General features: G+C 38.1%; 1 protein-coding gene across 3 annotated transcripts in view; it reads right to left on the bottom strand.

Moving 5' to 3' along the window:
* The window catches only part of CENPI (centromere protein I), a 98088-nt gene extending 75818 nt beyond the window's left edge, over positions 1 to 22270 (bottom strand). For 2 of the 3 annotated variants that reach the window (XM_032881761.1, XM_032881759.1), the window contains exons 1-5: positions 22202 to 22270; positions 20282 to 20514; positions 19148 to 19285; positions 15014 to 15132; positions 14620 to 14727 (exon numbers count right to left, since the gene is read on the bottom strand). In XM_032881761.1, the coding sequence (XP_032737652.1) occupies positions 14620 to 14727; positions 15014 to 15132; positions 19148 to 19285; positions 20282 to 20501 (585 nt within the window). In that variant the 5' untranslated portion in view covers positions 20502 to 20514; positions 22202 to 22270. Of the gene's footprint in view, positions 1 to 14619; positions 14728 to 15013; positions 15145 to 19024; positions 19040 to 19147; positions 19286 to 20281; positions 20515 to 22201 lie in introns of those variants that run through there. The other variant, XM_032881762.1, reaches the window with a different exon arrangement.

Raw genomic sequence — 22270 nt, forward strand, 5'->3', positions numbered from 1 at the left:
GCTACATGGACGAACCTTGAAAACATTATGTTACAAAGCCAGTCATAAAAGACTACATATGATTTCATTTATATGAAATGTCCAGAATACACAAATCTCTGAGACAGAAAATAGATTAAAAATAGGCAAATCTTTAAAGACAGAAAAAAGATTAGGTGTTATTTAGGAACCGCTGAATAGGAAGATAGGGGAATGATAAAGGGTTTGGGGTTTTTGAAGTGATGAAAATGTCCTAAAATTGACTATTCTCATGGTTACACATATCCGTGAACATACTGAAAGCCAGCTGAATTGTATACCTTAAGAGGGTAGATTATATTATACATGAATTACATTTCAATAAAGCTGTTCTTAAAAAGCATCCAGAGAGAAAAGAAAAAATGACAGATTACAATTAGACTGACTCAACAACTGTAGAAAGGAGCCAGTGGAATAATATTGTCAATGTCCTAAGAGAATTTAACTGTTACCCTAGAGTTCTACACACAGTAAAAACAACTTTCAAAACAAGGGCATTGTAAAGACATTTTCAGACAAAGACAATTTACTAGCAAAAGATTCTCACTGAAAGAATATTATAAAGTATATATTTCTATACAGAAAAATGATCTCAGATTGAAGGTCTAAGATACAAAAATAGTAAGCAAAGATATTGGTAAATATGTAGGCAAATCAAAACAAACACAAACTGTGAAGATAATAATGATGCCTACTTCACCTGTATGTGGAGAAGGATGGAGAAGAACCAGCTAGAACTAAAACAAGACAATAGCATGCAATCTGGGAGGGCTGTGATCAAAGCTAAAGCATTCTAAGGTCCTTGCCTCATTTAAGATGAAGGTAAAGATACTGGTTACCTTTACACCCTAAGAAAAACCATATTAGGGTGCCTGGGTGGCTCAGTCGGTTAAGCCTCTCCCTTTGGCTTGGGTCATGATCTCGGGGTCCTGGGATCAAGTCCCACATCGGGCTCTCTGCTCAGGAGGGAGCCTGCTTCCCCCCCCGCTCTCTGCCTGCCTCTCCGCCTACTTGTGATCTATCTCTCTCTGTGTCAAATAAATAAATAAAATCTTTTAAAAAAAAAGAAAGAAAAACCATATTAGAAATTAAAACTGAGAGGGGGGGAGTCAAGATGGCAGAGAAGTAGCAGGCTGAGAGGACATCAGGTAGCAGGAGATCAGCTAGATAGTTTATCAAACCATTGCAAACACCTACAAATCCAACAGGAGATCAAAGAGAAGAGGAGCAACAAGTCTAGAAACAGAAAATCAACCACTTTCTGAAAGGTAGGACTAGTGGAGAAGTGAATCCAAAGAGAGAGGAAGATAAACCGTGGGGGGGGGGCGGCTGCCGGCAAGTGGTGGAACAACGGAGCACAAAATCAGGACTTTTAAAAGTCTGCTCCATGTTTGCAAATGTTTATAGCAGCAATGTCTACAATAGCCAAACTATGGAAAGAACCTAGATGTCCATCAACAGACGAATGGATAAAGAAGATGTGGTATATATACACAATGGAATACTATGCAGCCATCAAAAATGAAATCTTGCCATTCGTGACAACATGGATGGAACTAGAGGGTATCATGCTTAGCGAAATAAGTCAATCGGAGAAAGACAACTATCATATGATCTCCCTGATATGAGGAAGTGGAGATGCAACATGGGGGGTTAAGGGGGTAGGAGAAGAGTAAATGAAACAAGATGGAATTGGGAGGGAGACAAACCATAAGTGACTCTTAATCTCACAAAACAAACTGAAGGCTGCTGGGGGGAGGGGGGTAGGGAGAGGGTGGTGGGGTTATGGACATTGGGGAGGGTATGTGCTAAGGTGAGTGCTGTGAAGTGTGTAAACCTGGCGATTCACAGATCTGTACCCCTGGGGATAAAAATATATTATATGTTTATAAAAAATAAAATTTAAAAAAAAATTAAAAAATAAAAAAAAATAAACGTCTGCTCCACTGAGAGACATCGCTCCAGAGGCTAAACCAAGGTGAAGCCCACGCAGGTTCAGCGTGGCCTCAGGTCCCGTGGGGTCACAGAAGGATCAGGGGTGTCTGAGTGTCGCAGAGCACCCAGGTATTAGAGCGGGGAAGCCGGCTACAGGGACAGAGGTGAGGAGTGAGCTCTCAACTCAGGGTTACCTTGAACCATAATCCGTGGCACAGGCCACTGCTCTGTGAGTGGGGACCCCACAAGATCCAGGGAGACACCCCCTGGAAGAGCTCAGGGACCTGCGTGGATCAGACACTGCAGGCAGAGCTGTGTGCCAGAGACAGAGATGCTTGGTCACAGGCTAGGTGAGCTCGGAGCGCAGCCGGAGGACAGGGAGACGGGAGTGATTGAGCGCTTTTCTCTGAGGGCGCACTGAGGAGTGGGACCCCAAGCTCTCAGCTCCTCTAGGCCAGACATTGGGAGATGACCATTTTCATTCCCATCCTCCGGAAATCTACGGAAAGCGTTCAGGGAACAAAAGCTCCGAAAGCGAACCCCAGCGGATTACTTAGCCTGGCCCGTGGTAAAGGTGGTGCAATTCTGCCTCGGGCAAAGACACTTGAGAATCATTACAACAGATCCCTCCCCCAGAAGATCAACAAGAAATCCAGCCAAGACCAAATTCACTTACCAAGGAGAACAGCAGAATTCCAGAGGAGGAGAAAGCAAAGCATGGAATTCATGGCTTTCTCCCCATGATTCTTTAGTCTTGCAGTTAATTTATTTTTTTAATTTTATTTTTTTTCCTCTGCTAAATTTTTTTTTTACTTTTACCCTTTCCTCTTTTAACGTTCTTTAACGAGTTTATCTTAACAATACCTTTCATTAAAAAAAATAATCTTTTTTGAACCTTCATTATTATAGTCATATTTTATTCTTCATTGTACCTAACTTTATGTTTTGTATACACATAAGGTTTTTCCTTCTAAAAAATTTGGGGTACGACTTCTTCTAATAAATCAAAATATACCCTAAATCAGTTCAGGGCTTGTTCTAGTCTCCAACCCGAGCAAATCTTCTCCACCTTCTTTTTCTTTATACTCCCAACCAACTCACTTTATGAACTCTTTCTTAAAAATTAAAAAAAAAATTTTCATCTTTATAGTCATTCCATCCCTTCATTGTGTTTACCCTTATATATGTTTTTCATTCTTTAAAATTTTGGGAGGTAGTTTCTTCTAAGAGACCAAAATACTCCCAAAATTAAGTGGGTGACCCTGTCCTAGTCACCAGTCTAATATATATATATTTTTCTTCTTTATATTTTTTCTTTATTTGTTTTCCTTAATTTTTTTTTCTGAACTTCTTTTATCCCCTATCTCCCCACACGATTTAGGGTCTCTTCTGATTTGGTTAAAGCACATTTTCCTAGGTCTTTGCCACACTTTTAGTATTTTATTTGCTCCTTCATATATTCTTATCTGGACAAAATGACAAGGCAGAAAAACTCACCACAAAAAAAAGAACAAGAGGCAGTACCGAAGGCTAAGGGCCTAATCAATACGTACATGGGTATTATGTCAGATCTAGAGGTCAGAATGATGATTCTCAAGGTTCTAGCCGGGCTCAAAAAAGGCATGGAAGATATTAGAGAAACCCTCTCCAGAGAGATAAAAGCCCTTTCTGGAGAAATAAAAGAACGAAAATCTAAACAAGTTGAAATTAAAAAAAGCTATTAATGAGGTGCAATCAAAAATGGTGGCTCTTACTGACAGGATAAATGAGGCAGAAGAAAGAATTAGTGATATAGAAGACCAAATGACAGAGAATAAAGAAGCTGAGCAAAAAAGAGACAAATAACTACTGGACCATGAGGGGAGAATTCGAGAGATAAATGACACCATAAGATGAAAGAACATTAGAATAATTGGGATTCCAGAAGAAGAAAGAGAGAGGGGAGCAGAAGGTATATTGGAGAGAATTATTGGAGAGAATTTCCCTAATATGGCAAAGGGAACAAGCATCAAAATCCAGGAGGTGCAGAGAACCCCCTTCAAAATCAGTAAGAATATGTCCACACCCCATCACCTAAAAGTAAAATTTACAAGTCTTAGTGACAAAGAGAAAATCCTGAAAGCAGCCCAGGAAAAGAAGTCTGTAACATACAATGGTAAAAATATTAGATTGGCAGCAGACTTATCCACAGAGACCTGGCAGGCCAGAAAGAACTGGCATGATATATTCAGAGCACTAAACGAAAAAAACATGCAGCCAAGAATACTACATCCAGCTAGGTTATCATTGAAAGTAGAAGAAGAGACAAAAAGCTTCCAGGACAAACAAAAACTGAAAGAATTTGCAAACACCAAACCAGCTCTACAGGAAATATTGAAAGGGGTCCTCTAAGCAAAGAGAGAGCCTAAAAGTAGTAGATCAGAAAGGAACAGAAACAATATACAGTAACAGTCACCTTACAGGCAATACAATGGCACTAAATTCATATCTCTCAATAGTTACCCTGAATGTAAATGGGCTAAATGCCCCAATCAAAAGACACAGGGTATCAGAATGGATAAAAAAAACAAAACCCTACAAGAAACTCATTTTAGACCCAAAGATACCTCCAGATTTAAAGTGAGGGGGTAGAAAACAATTTACCATGCTAATGGACATCAGAAGAAAGCAGGAGTGGCAATCCTTATATCAGATCAATTAGATTTTAAGCCAAAGACTATAATAAGAGATGCAGAAGGACACTATATCATACTCAAAGGGTATGTCCAACAAGAAGATCTAACAATTTTAAATATCTATTCCCCTAACATGGGAGCAGCCAACTATATAAACTAATTAATAACAAAATCAAAGAAACACATGGCAATAACACAATAATAGTAGGGGACTTTAACACTCCCCTCACTGAAATGGACAGATCATCCAAGCAAAAGATCAACAAGGAAATAAAGGCCTTAAATGACACAACGGACCAGATGGACATCACAGATATATTCAGAACATTCCATCCCAAAGCAACAGAATACACATTCTTCTCTAGTGCACATGGAACATTCTCCAGACTAGATCACATCCTCAGTCCTAAATCAGGTCTCAACAGGTATCAAAAGATTGGGATCCTTTCCTGCATATTTTCAGACCACAATGCTCTAATGCTAGAACTCAATCACAAGAGGAAATTTGGAAAGAACCCAAATACATGGAGACTAAAGACCATCTTTCTAAAGAATGAATGGAAATTAAAGGAAGGATTAAAGGAAATTAAAGAAGAATTGAAAAAATTTATGGAAACAAATGATAATGAAAACACAACGGTTCAAAATCTGTGGGACACAACAAAGGCAGTCCTGAGAGGAAATTATATAGCGATACAAGCCTTTCTCAAGAAACAAGAAAGGTCTCAAATACACAAACTAACCCTGCACCTAAAGGAGCTGGAGAAAGAACAACAAAGAAAGCCTAAACCCAGCAGGAGAAGAGAAATCATAAAGATCAGAGCAGAAATCAATGAAATAGAAACCAAAAAAAAATAGAACAAATCAACGAAACTAGGAGCTGGTTCTTTGAAAGAATTAATATGATTGATAAACCCCTAGCCAGACTTATCAAAAAGAAAAGAGAAAGGACCCAAATAAATAAAATCATGAATGAAAGAGGAGAGATCACAACCAACACCAAAAAAATACAGACAATTATCAGAACATACTATGAGCAACTCTACGCCAACAAATTCGACAATCTGGAAGAAATGGATGCATTCCTAGAGACATATAAATTACCACAACTGAACCAGGAAGAAATAAAAAACCTGAACAGACCAATAACCAGTAAGGAGATTGAAACAGTCATCAAAAATCTCCAAACAAACAAAAGCCCAGGGACAGATGGTTTCCCAGGGGAATTCTACCAAATATTTAAAGGAGAATTAATTCCTATTCTCCTGAAACTGTTCCAAAAAATAGAAATGGAAGGAAAACTTCCAAACTCATTTTATGAGGCCAGCATTACCATGATCCCAAAACCAGACAAGGATCCCATCAAAAAAAGAGAATTACAGATCAATATTCTTGATGAACACAGATGCGAAAATTCTCACCAAAATACTAGCCAATAGGATCCAACAGTACATTAAAAGGATTATTCACCACGACCAAGTGGGATTTATTCCAGGGCTACAGGGTTGGTTCAACATCTGCAAATCAATCAATATGATACAACACATTAATAAAAGAAAGAACAAGAACCATATGATACTCTCCATAGATGCTGAAAAAGCATCTGACAAAGTACAGCATCCCTTCCTGATCAAAACTCTTCAAAGTGTAGGGATAGAGGGTACATACCTCAATATTGTCAAAGCCATCTATGAAAAACCCACTGCAAATATCATTCTCAATGGAGAAAAAGTGAAAGCTTTTCCGCTAAGGTCAGGAACACGGCAGGGATGTCCGTTATCACCACTGCTATTCAACATAGTACTAGAAGTCCTAGCCTCAGCAATCAGACAACAAAAGGAAATTAAAGGCATCCAAATCGGCAAAGAAGTCATACTATCACTCTTCGCAGATGATATGATACTATATGTGGAAAACCCAAAAGACTCCACTCCAAAACTGCTAGGACTTGTACAGGAATTCAGTAAAGTGTCGGGATATAAAATCAATGCACAGAAATCAGTCGCCTTTCTCTACACCAACAACAAGACAGAAGAAAGAGAAATTAAAAAGTCAATCCCATTTACAATTGCACCCAAAACCGTAAGATACCTAGGAATAAACCTAACCAAAGAGGCAAAGAATCTATACTCAGAAAAATATAAAGTACTCATGAAAGAAATTGAGGAAGACACAAGGAAATGGAAAAATGTTCCATGCTCCTGGATTGGAAGAACAAATATTGTGAAAATGTCTATGCTACCTAAAGCAATCTACACATTTCATGCAATCCCTATTAAAATCCCATCCATTTTTTTCAAAGAAATGGAACAAATAATCCTAAAATTTATATGGAACCAGAAAAGACCTCGAATAGCCAAAGGAATATTGAAAAAGAAAGTCAAAGTTGGTGGCATCACAATTCCGGACTTCAAGCTCTATTACAAAGCTGTCATCATCAAGACAGTACGGTACTGGCACAAAAACAGACACATAGATCAATGGAACAGAATAGAGAGCCCAGAAATAGACCCTCAACTCTATGGTCAACTAATCTTCCACAAAGCAGGAAAGAATGTCCAATGGAAAAAAGACAGCCTCTTCAATAAATGGTGTTGGGAAAATTGGACAGCCACATGCAGAAAAATGAAATTGGATCATTTCCTTACACCACACACGAAAATAGACTCACAATGGATGAAGGACCTCAATGTTGGAAAGGAATCCATCAAAATCCTTGAGGAGAACACAGGCAGCAACCTCTTCGACCTCAGCCGCAGCAACTTCTTCCTAGGAACATCGCCAAAGGCAAGGGAAGCATGGGCAAAAATGAACTATTGGGACTTCATCAAGATCAAAAGCTTCTGCACAGCAAAGGAAACAGTCAAGAAAAACAAAAGACAACTGACAGAATGGGAGAAGTTATTTGCAAACGGCATATCAGATAAAGGGCTAGTATCCAAAATCTATAAAGAGCTTAGCAAACTCAACACCCAAAGAACAAATAATCCAATCAAGAAATGGGCAGAGGATATGAACAGACATTTCTGCAAAAGGAGACATCCAGATGGCCAAAAGACACATGAAAAAATGCTCCACATCGCTTGGCATCAGGGAAATACAAATCAAAACCACAATGAGATACCACCTCACACCAGTCAGAATGGCTGAAATTAACAAGTCAGGAAATGACAGATGCTGGCGAGGATGTGGAGAAAGGGGAACCCTCCTACACTGTTGGTGGGAATGCAAGCTGGTGCAACCACTCTGGAAAACAGCATGGAGGTTCCTCAAAAAGTTGAAAATAGAGCTACCCTATGACGCAGCAATTGCACTACTGGGCGTTTACCCTAAAGATACAAACATAGTGATCTGAAGGGGCACATGCACCCAAATGTTTATAGCAGCAATGTCCACAATAGCTAAATTATGGAAAGAACCTAGATGTCCATCAACAGATGAATGGATAAAGAAGATATGGAATATATATATACAATGGAATACTATGCAGCCATCAAAAGAAATGAAATCTTGCCATTTGCGACGACGTGGATGGAACTAGAGGGTATCATGCTTAGCGAAATAAGTCAATCGGAGAAAGACAATTATCATATGATCTCCCTGATATGAGGAAGTGGAGATGCAACGTGGCGGGTTTGGGGGGTAGGAAAAGAATAAATGAAACAAGATGGGATCGGGAGGGAGACAAACCATAAGAGACTGTTAATCTCACAAAACAAACTGAGGGTTGCTGGGGGGAAAGGGGTCAGGAGAGGTTGGTGGGGTTATGGACACTGGGGAGGGTATGTGCTATGGTGAGTGCTGTGAAGTGTGTAAACCTGGCAGTTCACAGACCTGTACCCTTGGGGCTAATAATACATTATATGTTTATAAAAAAATTAAAAATTAAAAAAAAAGAAATTAAACTGAGAGAAATATATGTTTAATAATTCATTAAAAAATAATATACCCATGACATGCTAGCATAAATGACATATTCTATGAAAAATAACTAAATCTGCTAAAAGAAAAATAGTAAGAAGAGTGACGTTGTACATTTTTACATTAAATATTTAGCATATTAAAATACGCACAGTAACACCTAAAGGAACATATACAGAATGTATAACTTACTTCCAAACTAGAATAGGGAGAATCAATCCAAAAATAAGAGAGAAAGAAGGGAAAAGGCAGAAAAAAAGCAGATCATTTAGAAAGCTCAAAATAAGAGATTTGAAAAAAAAATTTTTTGAAGATATTTGAATTTGTTCCTATTATTTCAATAATCACTACATAGGTAAATAAACTAATTCTCCAGGTTAAGGAAAAATCCTCAAACAGGATTTAAAAATAAAATCTAGTTATATGCTATTTAAAAGAGGCATCTATGGGATGCCTGGGTGGCTCAGTGCGTTAAGCCCCTGCCTTCCGCTCAGGTCATGATCTCAGGGTCCTGGGATCGAGCCCCACATCGGGCTTTCTGCTCAGCAGGGAGTCTGCTTCCCCTTCATTCTCTGCCTGCCTCTCTGCCTACTTGTTATCTCTGTCAGTTAAATAAATTAATAAAATATTTTAAAAAGAGGCATCTAAGACATGAGGACAAAAGACGACTAAATAAAACCCTAAACGATGGAAATATACCAAGTAGCTACCAGCCAAAATAAAGCCAGAGTAGTAATGTCAATCCCATACAAAACAGACTAAACAAAAAGCATTTCTAACAACAGAGTTACTCCATGATCACAGGTTTGATTCATCAGAAGTGTAAGAAAACCCTAATTGTGTACATACCTAATAACAGATTCAAAATATATAGCAAAAATTGACAAAACTTTGAAGAAAAATTGACAAATACTTCACAGTGGGAGATTTTCAACATTTTCGTTCAGTGATTGGTAGATGGGTAGCAAGAACAAATCCATAAGAATACAGAAATTTTCAGTTCCAGTAATCTTCATTTCCTCACTCTACTTCAACAACTGTCACCCCATGGTCAGTCTGAATCTTGTCATTACATTGAACCATCCCCTCCTGAAATCTTAACCTTCAAAGCTATAATTTTGTATTAGTCCATCTTTTAATCCCACTACATACTGTGACAATCACCAAGGCATCCCAAACCTTGTTCCAATCTGTTAGAACAAAACATGTTCCCAATCTGCCATCTTCTGTCCTCACCTTCTTCTCTTTTCAGTCTCAGCTCCCTGGTCCTTTAACCCAATCACTCTCATGCATCCTTGTCCAACCTTAGAGGGACCGCCTGTCCTTGCATGTTAGTAACATCACATATCCATGTTCTCTAATCACATCTGGGCCTTCAAAACTTGTCTTTAATCATCTCCTATTCCCATCTCCATCAGGAGCTATTTTAAAATTTATACTGTCTCCTCAAATATATTTTATCATCCTGGGGCACCTGGGTGGCTCGGTGGGTTAAAGCCTCTGCCTTCGGCTCAGGTCATGATTCCAGGGTCCTGGGATCAAGCCCCACATCGGGCTCTCTCCTCAGCAGGGAGCCTGCTTCCTCCTCTCTCTCTCTCTGCTCTCTCTCTGCCTGCCTCTGCCTACTTGTTATCTGTATCTGTGAAATAAATAAATAAAATCTTTAAAATATATATAGTTTTTATCATCCCCTCCTCATTGTTAGCAGAAGACTTTGCCTCCTACTTGAGTGAAAAATTGAAAAAAATATCACCAAGACCACTATTCAGGAACTCCCTCAATTGTATCCCTTATTGACCCACACATTTATTACCATCAACGCCTACCCTTTTTGCTTGTCAGGAGAGGTATCTCTCTTCCTATAGAGAGCAAATTCCTATAGTTTTTAAGAAATTTTTTTAAGGATTTTGTTTATTTATTTGACAGAGAGAGAAATCACAATTAGGCAGAAAGGCAGGCAGAGAGATGGGGGAAGCAGGTTCCCTGCTGAGCAGAGAGCCGGATGCGAAGCTCGATCCCAGGACCCTGAGACCATGACCTGAGCCAAAGGCAGAGGCTTAACCCACTGCGCCACCCAGGCGCTCCTAAATTCCTATAGTTTTAACTCCGATTGCTAGTCTTATTTTGCTACTTCTCTATACTCTCACAGAACCCTGTGTATTCTATCATAGGATTTATCACACTGTACTTATCTTCTCCCCTGCTACATTTAAAAGATCTTCCAGGTTAGGGATGCCTGGGTGGCTCAGTCAGTTAGGCGTCTGCCTTCGGCTCGGGTCATGATCCCAGGGTCTTGGAATTGAGTCCCACATTGGGCTCCTTGTTCAGCAGGGAGCCTGCTTCTCCCTCTGCCTGCTGCTCCCCCTGCTTGTGCTCTCTCTCTCTCTCTCTCTCTCTGACAAATAAATAAAATCTTTAAAAAAATAAAATAAAATAGGGATAGAAGTGTATACTTCATAAGGTTGCCAAGAGGTTTAAATGGGTTAAAACCACATTTTATCAAGTGTGTATTTTGTACTTACAACACATGTCAGTTTGGCCCAGCCATATTTCCATTGTTCACTAGTCACATGAAATTAAAGGCTACCATTCTGGATAGCATAAGTACAGAAACTAGTAGGTGCTCAATAAATATTTTTTTAAAAGTAAGTTCTACACCCAACATGGGGCTTGAACCCACGACCCCAAGATCAAGAGTTGCTACTGAGTTCTACTGACTGAGCCAGCCAGGAGAACCTCAATAAATAATTTTTAAAGAATACTGGTGTCAGAACACAAAGAACGTTCAGAATGCCAGGACCAGAAAAAAAAATACTTTACATAGTCTAACACTTTTTTTTTTTTTACATTTTAACATCTCTGAAAATAATAATCTTATAATTGATGCCATCTGAGAGTTTCAATGACAGTACTATTTTGTAGTGGTTCGTAAGATAAAGATGCATCTTATAACTGATAGTATCTTAGAGTTGATAAAATAACTGTGTATATAAAGCACCTAGTACCTGGCATATAGGCCTCACATAAATTATTTATTATGACTTACTCATATTTCCATTCCCAATACTAAATTCACTGTCAGGCATAGTACATAGTTAATAAATATTCATTAAGTGAACTTCTACAGGATACCCTGTGACCTTTGTACATCTATCCAAATATATTATATGCCTTCCAAAACTACCTTCTTCTCACAAACTTCCTTTTATGGTCAAAGATACCATCGTTCTGGGCCATATTGACTTAAAAACCTCAGATCTTTATCTCTTGACCCTTCCCTTAATCCAGTTTAGGGATCAGATCCTGTCAATTCTTCCTTTATAACTTCCCCCCCAATTTGCCCTGAGAAACTTAAAAATGCTTATTAATCCATTAAAAAATAATAAACCCATTACATGTTAACATGACATATTTGATGAAAAACTGTATTTTCCAAAAAAAATGACTAGAGTAACATAGTTTTACATTTCTAAATTCTATTTAATGTTTCTGACTTAATAGAATACAGCTGGATTCTCTGCTTTAGCACTAAACCTGCTATGTTGTTTTAACTGAAGTACATGAAGACCATCCAGCCTCACACAGATATGTGTAGTTGGAAAAGAAAGCAATATTTTAGTAGCTTTTTCAGAAAACTGTATATTAGTCTTGATAAATGGTAGTCTCTTAAGGATTAGCCACAATGTAGAATCTGAAACCTTACCAATGGACTCTCTTTGTACTATTCCCTTACAGTTCATTGCTATATAAAATTAAAGTCTACTGAAAAAAATGTTAAATACACACATACATACATAAAATTCATTGATATATCTTTCATTGTGAATTGATCTTTTACCCATGCATAATTTTACAACATCATACTTGGTCATCTGGAAAATATTGGTTCATTGAGTTACACCAACCTTCCAAATATTGACACATTTCATTATACAATATCTAAAAATCACATTCATTAATACTGTTACCAATTTCATTTGAAAAGTTTAAGTATTGGGAAGTTGTCGAGTTCACAGTGGTAGATACAAATTTTCCAAACTCCTAATTTTCACTTGAAAGTTCAAATCTTATCACTGGCAACAAATACTGTGAGTTGTTTTCTTTGAAATGACAGGCTGGCTTTTCATTTTTGAAAAAAACATCTGCCAAATACCCATGTCTGGATAATCATAGTTTATATGTCAGTCATTCTTGCAAGTAAAAATGGTATTCCATGAAGAAAGCAGCTAGTTTAGCTCACAACTCAATAACACAAGTGCTTTTCCTGAGGACAACTGCAGTTTAGTATACAGAAGGGATTTATTTGTACTCCCCACTTTATCACACAGAATATTAAAGACATGTCTCAAAGGTTGAAATTTAATAAAATTAATGAATTTTTACTGCTTCATTTGGGACACTGAGAGAAACTAGCTTTTTTTTTTTTTTAAACTATAGTGAAGAATAAAATGACCATTAATACAGTTTGGCCCCACTGCCCTGATTCTTGCTAAGGCACCAGCAGTTTTATTCACCACTACTTTAGCGCTATCAGTGCAAATGTCAACTCAATGAAAATACCAGATAATATCTTGATATTGCTATGAAAATAATTTTGACCTCTCAGAACTCCTGTATCAGGGAGCCGCAAGAGGTCCACAGATCAAATTTGAGAACTGCTAGTCTAGGACTTCATCATGTTATACCTGGATTATCATGTTAGTCTCCTATTTTTCCCAACACTAGCCTCTCTCCTTATTCATATTGTTTGGCATTACTAAACACAACTTCCTTACAATTCCGCTTTCAACATGTTCTGCCCCAAAATTATGTGATTTCCCCCACTGGATAGAGGCTAAAGTTCAAATCAGCTAGCATCACCTTCAAAGACCTCTACAGTCTTTCCTCATCTAACCTTTTCAGCCTTACCTTCCACCACTCCCTGACACAACTATAAGTCAGTCTGATCTATTTAAGGTCTCTGGAAACAAAATTTAGACAGTTCACAACTTTGCTTGAAATATTCCCATTACATAAAATATTATTTCCTTTCATCAAATCTTAAATCCTATTCCACCTCAAGGCCTAGCTCAATGCCCAAATACTTTATGATACTTTTTGTAATCATTGGTTTACAGTGCTCTCTTCCTTCCTGGAAATATCACCACAATTACTATCCTCACATTATCATATACTGTCTTTGATAATTTAACTTCTGAGTTGTTTATTTAATTTTACATGCTTTCCTTAATCTACCAACTGGATTAAAAACCCTGGAATACAGACACTCTGCTAAACTTTTTTTTTTAAAGTAGGCTCCACACCCAGTGTGGAGCCCAACGTGGGGCGTGAACTCACAACCCTGAGATCAAGACCTGAGCTGAGATCAAGTCAGACACTTAACCAACTGTGCTACCCAGGTGCCCCAGTACTTTGAGTCTTCTACAGCACCTAGTACAATTTAATAAACAGAGTGAAAACATCAGTTTTTAAAAATGAAATCAATGAATGAATTCCCTTTCCAAAGGCAAGAGGAATTTGGTTAGATGAATGATTCACATGGTCTATGAACTACTGATGGTCCTTGAACATCTTCCAGGTGGACAATAGATTGATTTCTTAGAGTTATTAATGTTTTCAATGGGAATAATTATGCTATTTAATCAAAATCAGCCCATTGGCATCTCATCAAAAGCAATCCTCTTTCTCATTAATTCTGATGAGGTTTTTGTAGTGTTAATCAAGAAAATGTAGAATAAGTGACCCATAGGACCTGTTGAAGTGGTTTTAGAGACAAAAGATGGCAATCATTGCTCTAAATTAGCAGAGACTCCAATGTGGAGTCAATTCTATCCATAACATTTTTATTTCCTTAAAAGAAGATATAAATAAATATGATAAAAACATTATATTTGTTAATATGAGAGGTGCAAGGGTGCTTGTTATGTTATGCTTTCTCCTTTTCTATATGTTTGATGTATTTTAAAATAAGGAAAAATGCATTGTGTGGCTCTTTGAAGTATACATGGTACATCAACATACAAGAACATGTCATTTGACTGATACATGATGTTGTCCAGTTTTTACTTACCAGTGCATCATCTTGCAATGAAGCAAAAAAGAAGCCATAGAGCAAGTTAATTTGATCCTTGTGATCAATGAAGTCAAACATTGCAACCAGCCAACGATAAAAAAGTACCTATTGAGAGACAAAATGCTTATCTTTAGAGAAATATACCTGGCACAGGAGAGAGCTTAATTCCCCACTCAGGGCTCTTTTAGAAGCTTCTAGCACAAAGTAGGATAATAGGTTTTATTTCTCAGTAAAAATTTCTGCTTGAGCAAAGTCCCTGCATCAAGCTATATTGTTCCAAAACTACAGCCTTTGCACAAAAGGCCACTGCCATTACTCCCTAAGTGGCTTTTCCTTGCCAGCCCTTAAGTGGTTCTGAAGGGCTTATCATCAAACTGTTTAAAAAGATTACCTTGGTGCTACCAGAACACTTGCCCACACAAAGCCAGGAGACCGCCTTAACCACAGAATCTTCTGATATTAGAGTTGTTGGAATCATACACTTCAATATCCGAGTGTTTACAGCACTCCCTAGAAAGCAAACTCCAAATTAAACTACATTTTAGAAACTTGATTGTTCCTTTACTATTATTCACTTAGTCCTAAAATCTCACTATACTAAAGGCAATAAAAAAGTAGTATTTGATATCTCTTATCATCTTTACAAAACAGTTTTAAACAAAAATGTATCTTTAAGTTCTAATATAACAATAAAGCAAATTCTTAGGCTCTGTATTTCTATTTAAGAAGGAAGGATGCCTACAAGGTTTCTTTTTGGCATGATGAATATGTTTGGGAATTAGAGAGTGGTGATGGTTGTACAACTCTGCGAATAAGCTAAAAAATATCCTAAATTGCATGCTTTAAAAGAGTGAATTCAGGGGTGCCTGGGTGGCTCAGTGGGTTAAGCCTCTGCCTTCGGCTCAGGTCATGATCCCAGAGTCCTGGGATCGAGCCCCACATCGGGCTCTCTGCTCAGCAGGGAGCCTGCTTCCTCCTCCTCCTCTCTCTCCGCCTGCCTCTCTGCCTACTTGTGATCTCTGTCTGTCAAATAAATAAATAAAATCTTAAAAAAAAAAGTCTTAAGAAAATTTCAAGGTTTTTTTAAAAGATTTATTTATTTATTTCAGAGAGAGAGCATGTGTGTGCCAGAGCAGGGGAAGGGCAGAGGGAGAGGGGGAGAAATCCTCAAATTGACTCCCTACTGACAGCAGAGGCTGACAGGGGGCTCAATCCCAAGACCCTGAGATAATGACCTAAGCCAAAACCAAGAGTGAGACGCTTAGCCAACTGAGCCACCCAGGAACCCCAAGATTATGTCTTATTTTGTTATTATTTTTTAATGGCACAATAGATTCTGACTTATTTAAAACTGTTGACAGACATCTTGCATGAGCTGGTTCATTTAAGAATAAACTAAATAAATATATTTGTATTCTCCATCCCTCCCAAAAAGTGGGGAGGATAGCAGAATGGAATAGCTATTCTTGGAATTAGCTAGCAGTAGTAATATTTTATACTGGTCCAATCTTTCCATCATACTCTCTGGGCTTCCATGGAATTCTCCCATCTGGTAATAGAAGTGATGTTGCAAATAACTTTTTATACACCCTGTATCAATTTCTGCTTATTAAGTCTTCAAGAATTAAATGTATATCTCATCATTATTTTTGGTATGTAAGCATTGTTTCATTTACATTATAATGTGGTAATCACAACCACTCACTGAAAAAACATTGTCTCAACTTCTCATGCAAATAGAATTCTCAAAAACATCTTGGATCCATGCATCTTTAACCACTGTTTAACATGCATTACAGTGTGCTGATCACATCTATTCGCTATAATAATACTGTTCTCAACTTCTGCAAGTAGCATTCTTAGAAATATATGTGTCTTTAAACACTGTTTTATATGTATTATAGCATGACGATCACATCCACTCACTGAATAGCACTGATCTTAACTTTGCCTACAAGTAGCATTCTCAGAAACATCTTATACACATCTTTTTCCCCCTGAGGGTAAAGACTTCTCTTTATTTTTTTATTTTTGAAATAAAAAGTGTGTAGGCAAGCCTGGGTGGCTCAGTAGGTTAAGCGTTTGCCTTTGGATCAGGTCAGGATCCCAGGGTCCTTGAATCAAATTCTGCATCGCATCGGGCTTCCCGCTCAGCAGGGAGCCTGCTTCTCCCTCTGCCGGCTGCTCCCACTGCTTGTGCATGCTCGCACTCTCTCTCTCCAACAAATAAAATCTTTAAAAAGAAAAATGAATAGACTTTGCCAAACGTAAAACAAACAAAAAAAACCCTACCTAAAATCAAGAAGAAAAGAACTCTAGCTACACATCTTGACAAGCTGTGTGATCTTAGACAAGGTTCTTCAGCCATCTGAGCCTTGGCTTTTCTGTAAGTAAAATGGGGATAAAGTATCTACCTCCTAGGGTTGTGAAATGGTAAATGTCCATCACTCAGCCTATGACTATGAGATAGTAATTTCCCAAGGAACTGTAGCTACTGTTAATATCCAGTCAAGGATAAGTAGGATGTTCCAGATTTCCTAGCTCAATGCTATATATTATAGACTCAATAAATGCTATTAAATTTTAAAAATTTTTTAAAATAAAATAAAAAATAAAATTTATATTTCAGATGTACGTGATGATATGATATACATATTACATAGTGGAAACGATTATTACAGCCACACTAATTTACATATTATCTCCTCACGTTGTTACCATTTTTTGTGCGGTGAGGGCACCTGAAATCTACTCTTACCAAATTTCCAGTATTCAATACAGTATTATTAACTATAATCATCATGCTGTACATTAGATCTCTAAATTTGTTCATGATACATACATTCTCAGTTTCTACCCCATCATTCTGCAGAGAAGGAAGAAAGCAGTAATGGCAGGTAATGAATCATAAGAATAAAAATTTCTGTATTCCACTATGGTTTCTTGTTTTCATTTTCTTTTTTCCCCCACTCCCATCCCCTAACCCTTCTAAAGCTTAAAACAGTCTGACCACTAACACTTCACACGTGTACCAAATTCAAGGGGTGAATTCAATACAGACTCAATACTTAACTTCCCAGTGACTTTTTAACTTCTAAAGTGTCTGAAGTCCTTTTGTACTTAATATGACATTTCAAACACACCTGCCCCTGAATATGAATTTAAACTTAGCAAAGGATCTACAGGTAAAGATACAGTGGTGATGGAAGATATCACAGAAATAACTTACAGGAGATAAACAATTAAGGGAGCCCTATCTGACATCATCAATTCCAGCTTAAGGGAAAAAAGAAAAGTAAGAATAAAAAGCCAGAGATTATGTTTAAAATTGTCATATATAAGCTTCCAAAGCTGAGGCATGCATTTGCCACAAGACCTGGTAAACATCATGAAAACCTTTTAACCATTCATTTCTGAGATATCAAAAAAGAGAAATTCCAATATAGAAAACACTTGTATATCCCATACATGTTTTAAGAGAAGGGAGAAAATTCTCAATAGACACTCATCAGCTAAACATGGGTTCCTGGGAAGATAACAGAACCAAACAATCTAAAACCACTTATAAGAGCCAATTCAAATTTCACTTTGTAGGAAAACACAGAGAACTAATCTAGTAAAAGTAGAGAACTAAAATACCTGAGAGTCATATTTTGAATTCGGCTAGTAATGTGTTATTGCTTTAAAACACACACCCCTGCAAAACATGATGTTAGGGTATACACAAAGGAACCCAATATGCAAGACCTAGGAAAGAGTATATAAATCATCCAGTTTTGATAGATGTCTTAATATTTCAAAAAAAAAAAAAAAACCAGGAGAAAACCCAGTAGCAGTATGATGCGGTATAAACACTAGAAGGGGAGTTAGGAGATCTGAGCTCCTCAGTTCTAGCTCTGACGTTAAACAAGTCTCTTTAACAACCCTGGGTCTCTGTTTCCTCGCCTTTAAAATGAGGATAGATGTTCAAGGCCTAAAATACCTTCTGAGTCTGAAAAAATAAATAATAATACTGGCCAGGTGTTCTTTCTTTCTAAGGACCTCTCCCTCTCCATTAAGTCCTCCCCAAGGCACTTAGAACAGGAAAGGAAGCATTTCCACAAAAGAAAAAGCATCTTTACTGTTAAGGTCAAACACAATGGAATGGAGACAGTTTCAAAAGGGACTTGCCATAGTAAGTGATCCTAAAAGCAATGAAAGAGACTAAGTGATCTCTTAAGCTGTCTTATCTATGCTTCTTAAGAGAAATACTAAAAATGACTCCCATGTATTTTGTGACAAGAGTCTATACATTCTATTTGTAAAGACATGTAATAACTAACCATTCTCAGTATATGTACACAGAAACTTCTGGTTCATAAGATAACTTAAACACAAAAAAAGGCCCACTTTATGATCTTACCAGATTGGTTATATGAAGAAAATAATACAAATAAAGTACTGCAACTGATTCCAATAATCTATTTCAAAGTCTGGAAGGCAAAATTAATAGCAAACTGATGACAAATGTATCCCCTTATCATACCAAATTTGCCATTGAGTGCCACATTTAATAGAACATCAATTTCTTCTGGAGCTAACCCATTCTTCCACGCCACATTTTCCACAGTTTTCAAGTGCTTTTCCAAGATTTTATCTTTACTCTGTGAAGTTTTAGCGGAATCTGGAAAAAGGAACAATATTAAATAGTGGGACCTTTAAAATATTTTCAGTCCTCAACACCAACAGTTACAACTTAGGATACTTAAAAGAAATAGCTCTTTTTTTTTAAGTAGGCTCTATACCCACCATGGAACCCAATATAGGGCTTGAACTCACAACCCTGAGATCAAGACCTGTGTTAAGATTGAGAGCCAGACACTTAACCAACTGAGTCATCCAGGTGTTCCTAAACAAATAGATGTATGTTAAAAATGCCTTCCCCAAAACCTTTCAAAGCCTTTAAAATTCTAGAATATTTAACAGCAATAGAGGAACAGCACCTTCAGTAAGGAAAACTGAACCATGCCCTGGCATGTCTGCTCTAAACTAACTAAAAGTACTGAACTTAGACTATAAGCAGATTCAATACTAGGACCGTAGTTCCCAAACTTTGCTGCAAATTGGAATCACCCAGGGAGCCTTTTAAAAATCCTGACTGCATTCTATGCCAATAAAAACAGAATGTCTTACAGTGGATGCCAGGCGTCAGTGTTTTTTAAAGATTCCGAGATAAGGGGTTCCTGGGGGGCTCAGTGGGTTACAGCCTCTGTTTTCAGTTCAGGTCATAATCCCAGGGTCCTGGAATGGAGCCCCGCATCGGGCTCTCTGCTCAGCAGGGAGCCTGCTCCCCCCCCACCTTCTCTCTCTCCCTCTCTCTCTCTCTGCCTGCCTACTTGTGATGTCTGTCAAATAAATAAATAAAATCTTTTAAAAAAAAAAAAGATTCCGAGATAATCCCAATGTGCAACAGCTTGGAAACTACCTTGCCAAGAATTTTCTTTGTTGTTGTATCCCCAGTACCCAGCATACTGATATTAGGAAGCACTTAATAAATGCCTATTAAATAAAGAAAAGCATGAATTGAGCAAAAATACGCTTTCCTTTAAAAATCCATAAGAAAAAGTCTAGGACATTTTTACAGCAATAGAACTTTCATAAGGAAAATTATCTGTCTTACCCTTCTCAAAGTATCTCACTGCTATTTGCAGAGCATCTTCTCCTTGATCATCAGCATGTCCATAATCCTCTGGTGGACTGTCTTGTTCATCATTCAAGTTGCGCTTTGAGTCATCCAGGTCTTCTTTTTCTTCCCCCGCCAGATTAGTCTGATAACTATCACTAACTTGCGAAGTCCTCTTTTGAGCCTGAGAGTCCTTAACTCTCTTTTGAGATGACATTATTGCACATGCTCTATACAGAAACAAGTGTCAAGTTACCATTAAATAAACCATCCCTTTTTACTCCACAAAGACAGGAAGCATATCTGCTTTGTGTTCCCAACATTTAGTACACAATACCTAGGATACAAATAATACAGACACACAAAAACACAAAAACTCTAACAACCATCCAGGCAACAAAAAGGCTAACTTTCACAGATGCCCTTGACCTAAACAGGAATAGGGAGAAACAACTCTATTACCCTGGAGAGTAATATTCACCAGTTGAACAGGACTTCTTGTGGAAAAAAATCAAGCACAAGCAACATAGCAAGTTCTCTTAAAATGGCTCCACCACAAAATCAAGTCCAAAACTAATCCATCTCATACATTCAATCTTACTTTTTCCACTCACTCCTATTTTTCTCCACCCCCCCCTTGATTTTGTTTTTAATCTTTTACACTCTCCACTTCATGAGTGCTAAGTTAAAAAAGCTTAGTTCAAAAGTGAAACTGGTGACCAAACCAAGGACTCCCACAACAGAATCATTCCCCATTAATTAAGTCATTTATCCAGTAAATAATTATTGAACATCATCAAAAACAAAGCACAGTTTTAGTTACTAGGGATAAAATAAAACATTCAAGGTCTCGGATCTCCTGAAACTTATGGGGGTAGGGTGGGAGGAGTGTGAGAGAGGGGAGTGACACCATCTGATTTAAGACTTTCTAGCTGCAGTGTGGAGAACAGAATGTTGGGAGTCAAGGAGTGAAAACAGACGAAATTTTATTTTTTTACTTTTTTAAAAAGGTTTTACTTACTTATTTGACAGAGACAGAGAGTACAAGAGAAGGAATACAAGCAGGGGGAGTGGGAAAGGAAGAAGCAGGCTCCCAGCTGAGCAGGGAGCCCCATGCAGGGCTCAATCCCAGGACTCTGGGATCATGACCTGAGCTGAAGGCAGATGGTTAACCCACTGAGCCACCCAGGTGCCCTGAAGGCTTTTTAAAAAATTCATCTGGGGGCGTCTGGGTGACTCGGTCGATTAAGCGGCTGCCTGTATTCCGTCTCTCGCTGTCTCTCTCTGTCATATAAATAAATAAAATCTTTTTTAAAAAATAATTAGTTAAAATTTAAAAGCCTTCACTAGTCCAGAAGAAATATGACTGTAGTCTGAACTAGGCCTAAGATAGCGGTGGACAACATAAAAAATGACTGATACGTTTTGGAGATATACTGGGCAAGGCCGTGATAAAAGAACAGGATGTACGGAAAAGGAAAGAGAAGAACCCAGAAAGACTTAAGTTTTGGCTTCAAATGGGAAAAACTAAGGAAATCGTTGGAATGACAGTTACTCAATCACACCTCCCTAGAACATGAGGCCAGAGCTTGAGAGCGGTATGTGTATCTAACCCAATGGGGGGTTCCGAGTTCCAAGTAGTTTCCTGGGGGGTCCAAAAAAAGAAGGACGGGAGAGGAGCTTCTCACCCCATCCAGCTGAACTGTCCCATCGCCTCCCAGAAACCCAGCCCCTCACAGACCGCCACTGCAGAGAGCAAACTCAGCCAGGACGACCGACCCACTGGACAGTTATCTGAGCTGGGGAAAAAGCCCGATCCCTGCCACATCTTGCGGAAGAGTTGCTCAGAAATCAGGAGAGTCCCTCTGCTCTGAGAGTCCCCACTTTGCGCGGTCTTTAAAAGTAAAAGTACCTCACCTAACACACTCCTCAGTCGCAAAGCCTCAGGAATCCGAACGCCGCCTCTCGGATTCAAAAGAGCGGGCC

The sequence above is a fragment of the Lontra canadensis genome, unplaced genomic scaffold, assembly GCF_010015895.1.
Source record: "Lontra canadensis isolate GAN:19392208 unplaced genomic scaffold, GSC_riverotter_1.0 scaffold77, whole genome shotgun sequence".
Classification (NCBI taxonomy): Eukaryota; Metazoa; Chordata; class Mammalia; order Carnivora; family Mustelidae; genus Lontra; species Lontra canadensis.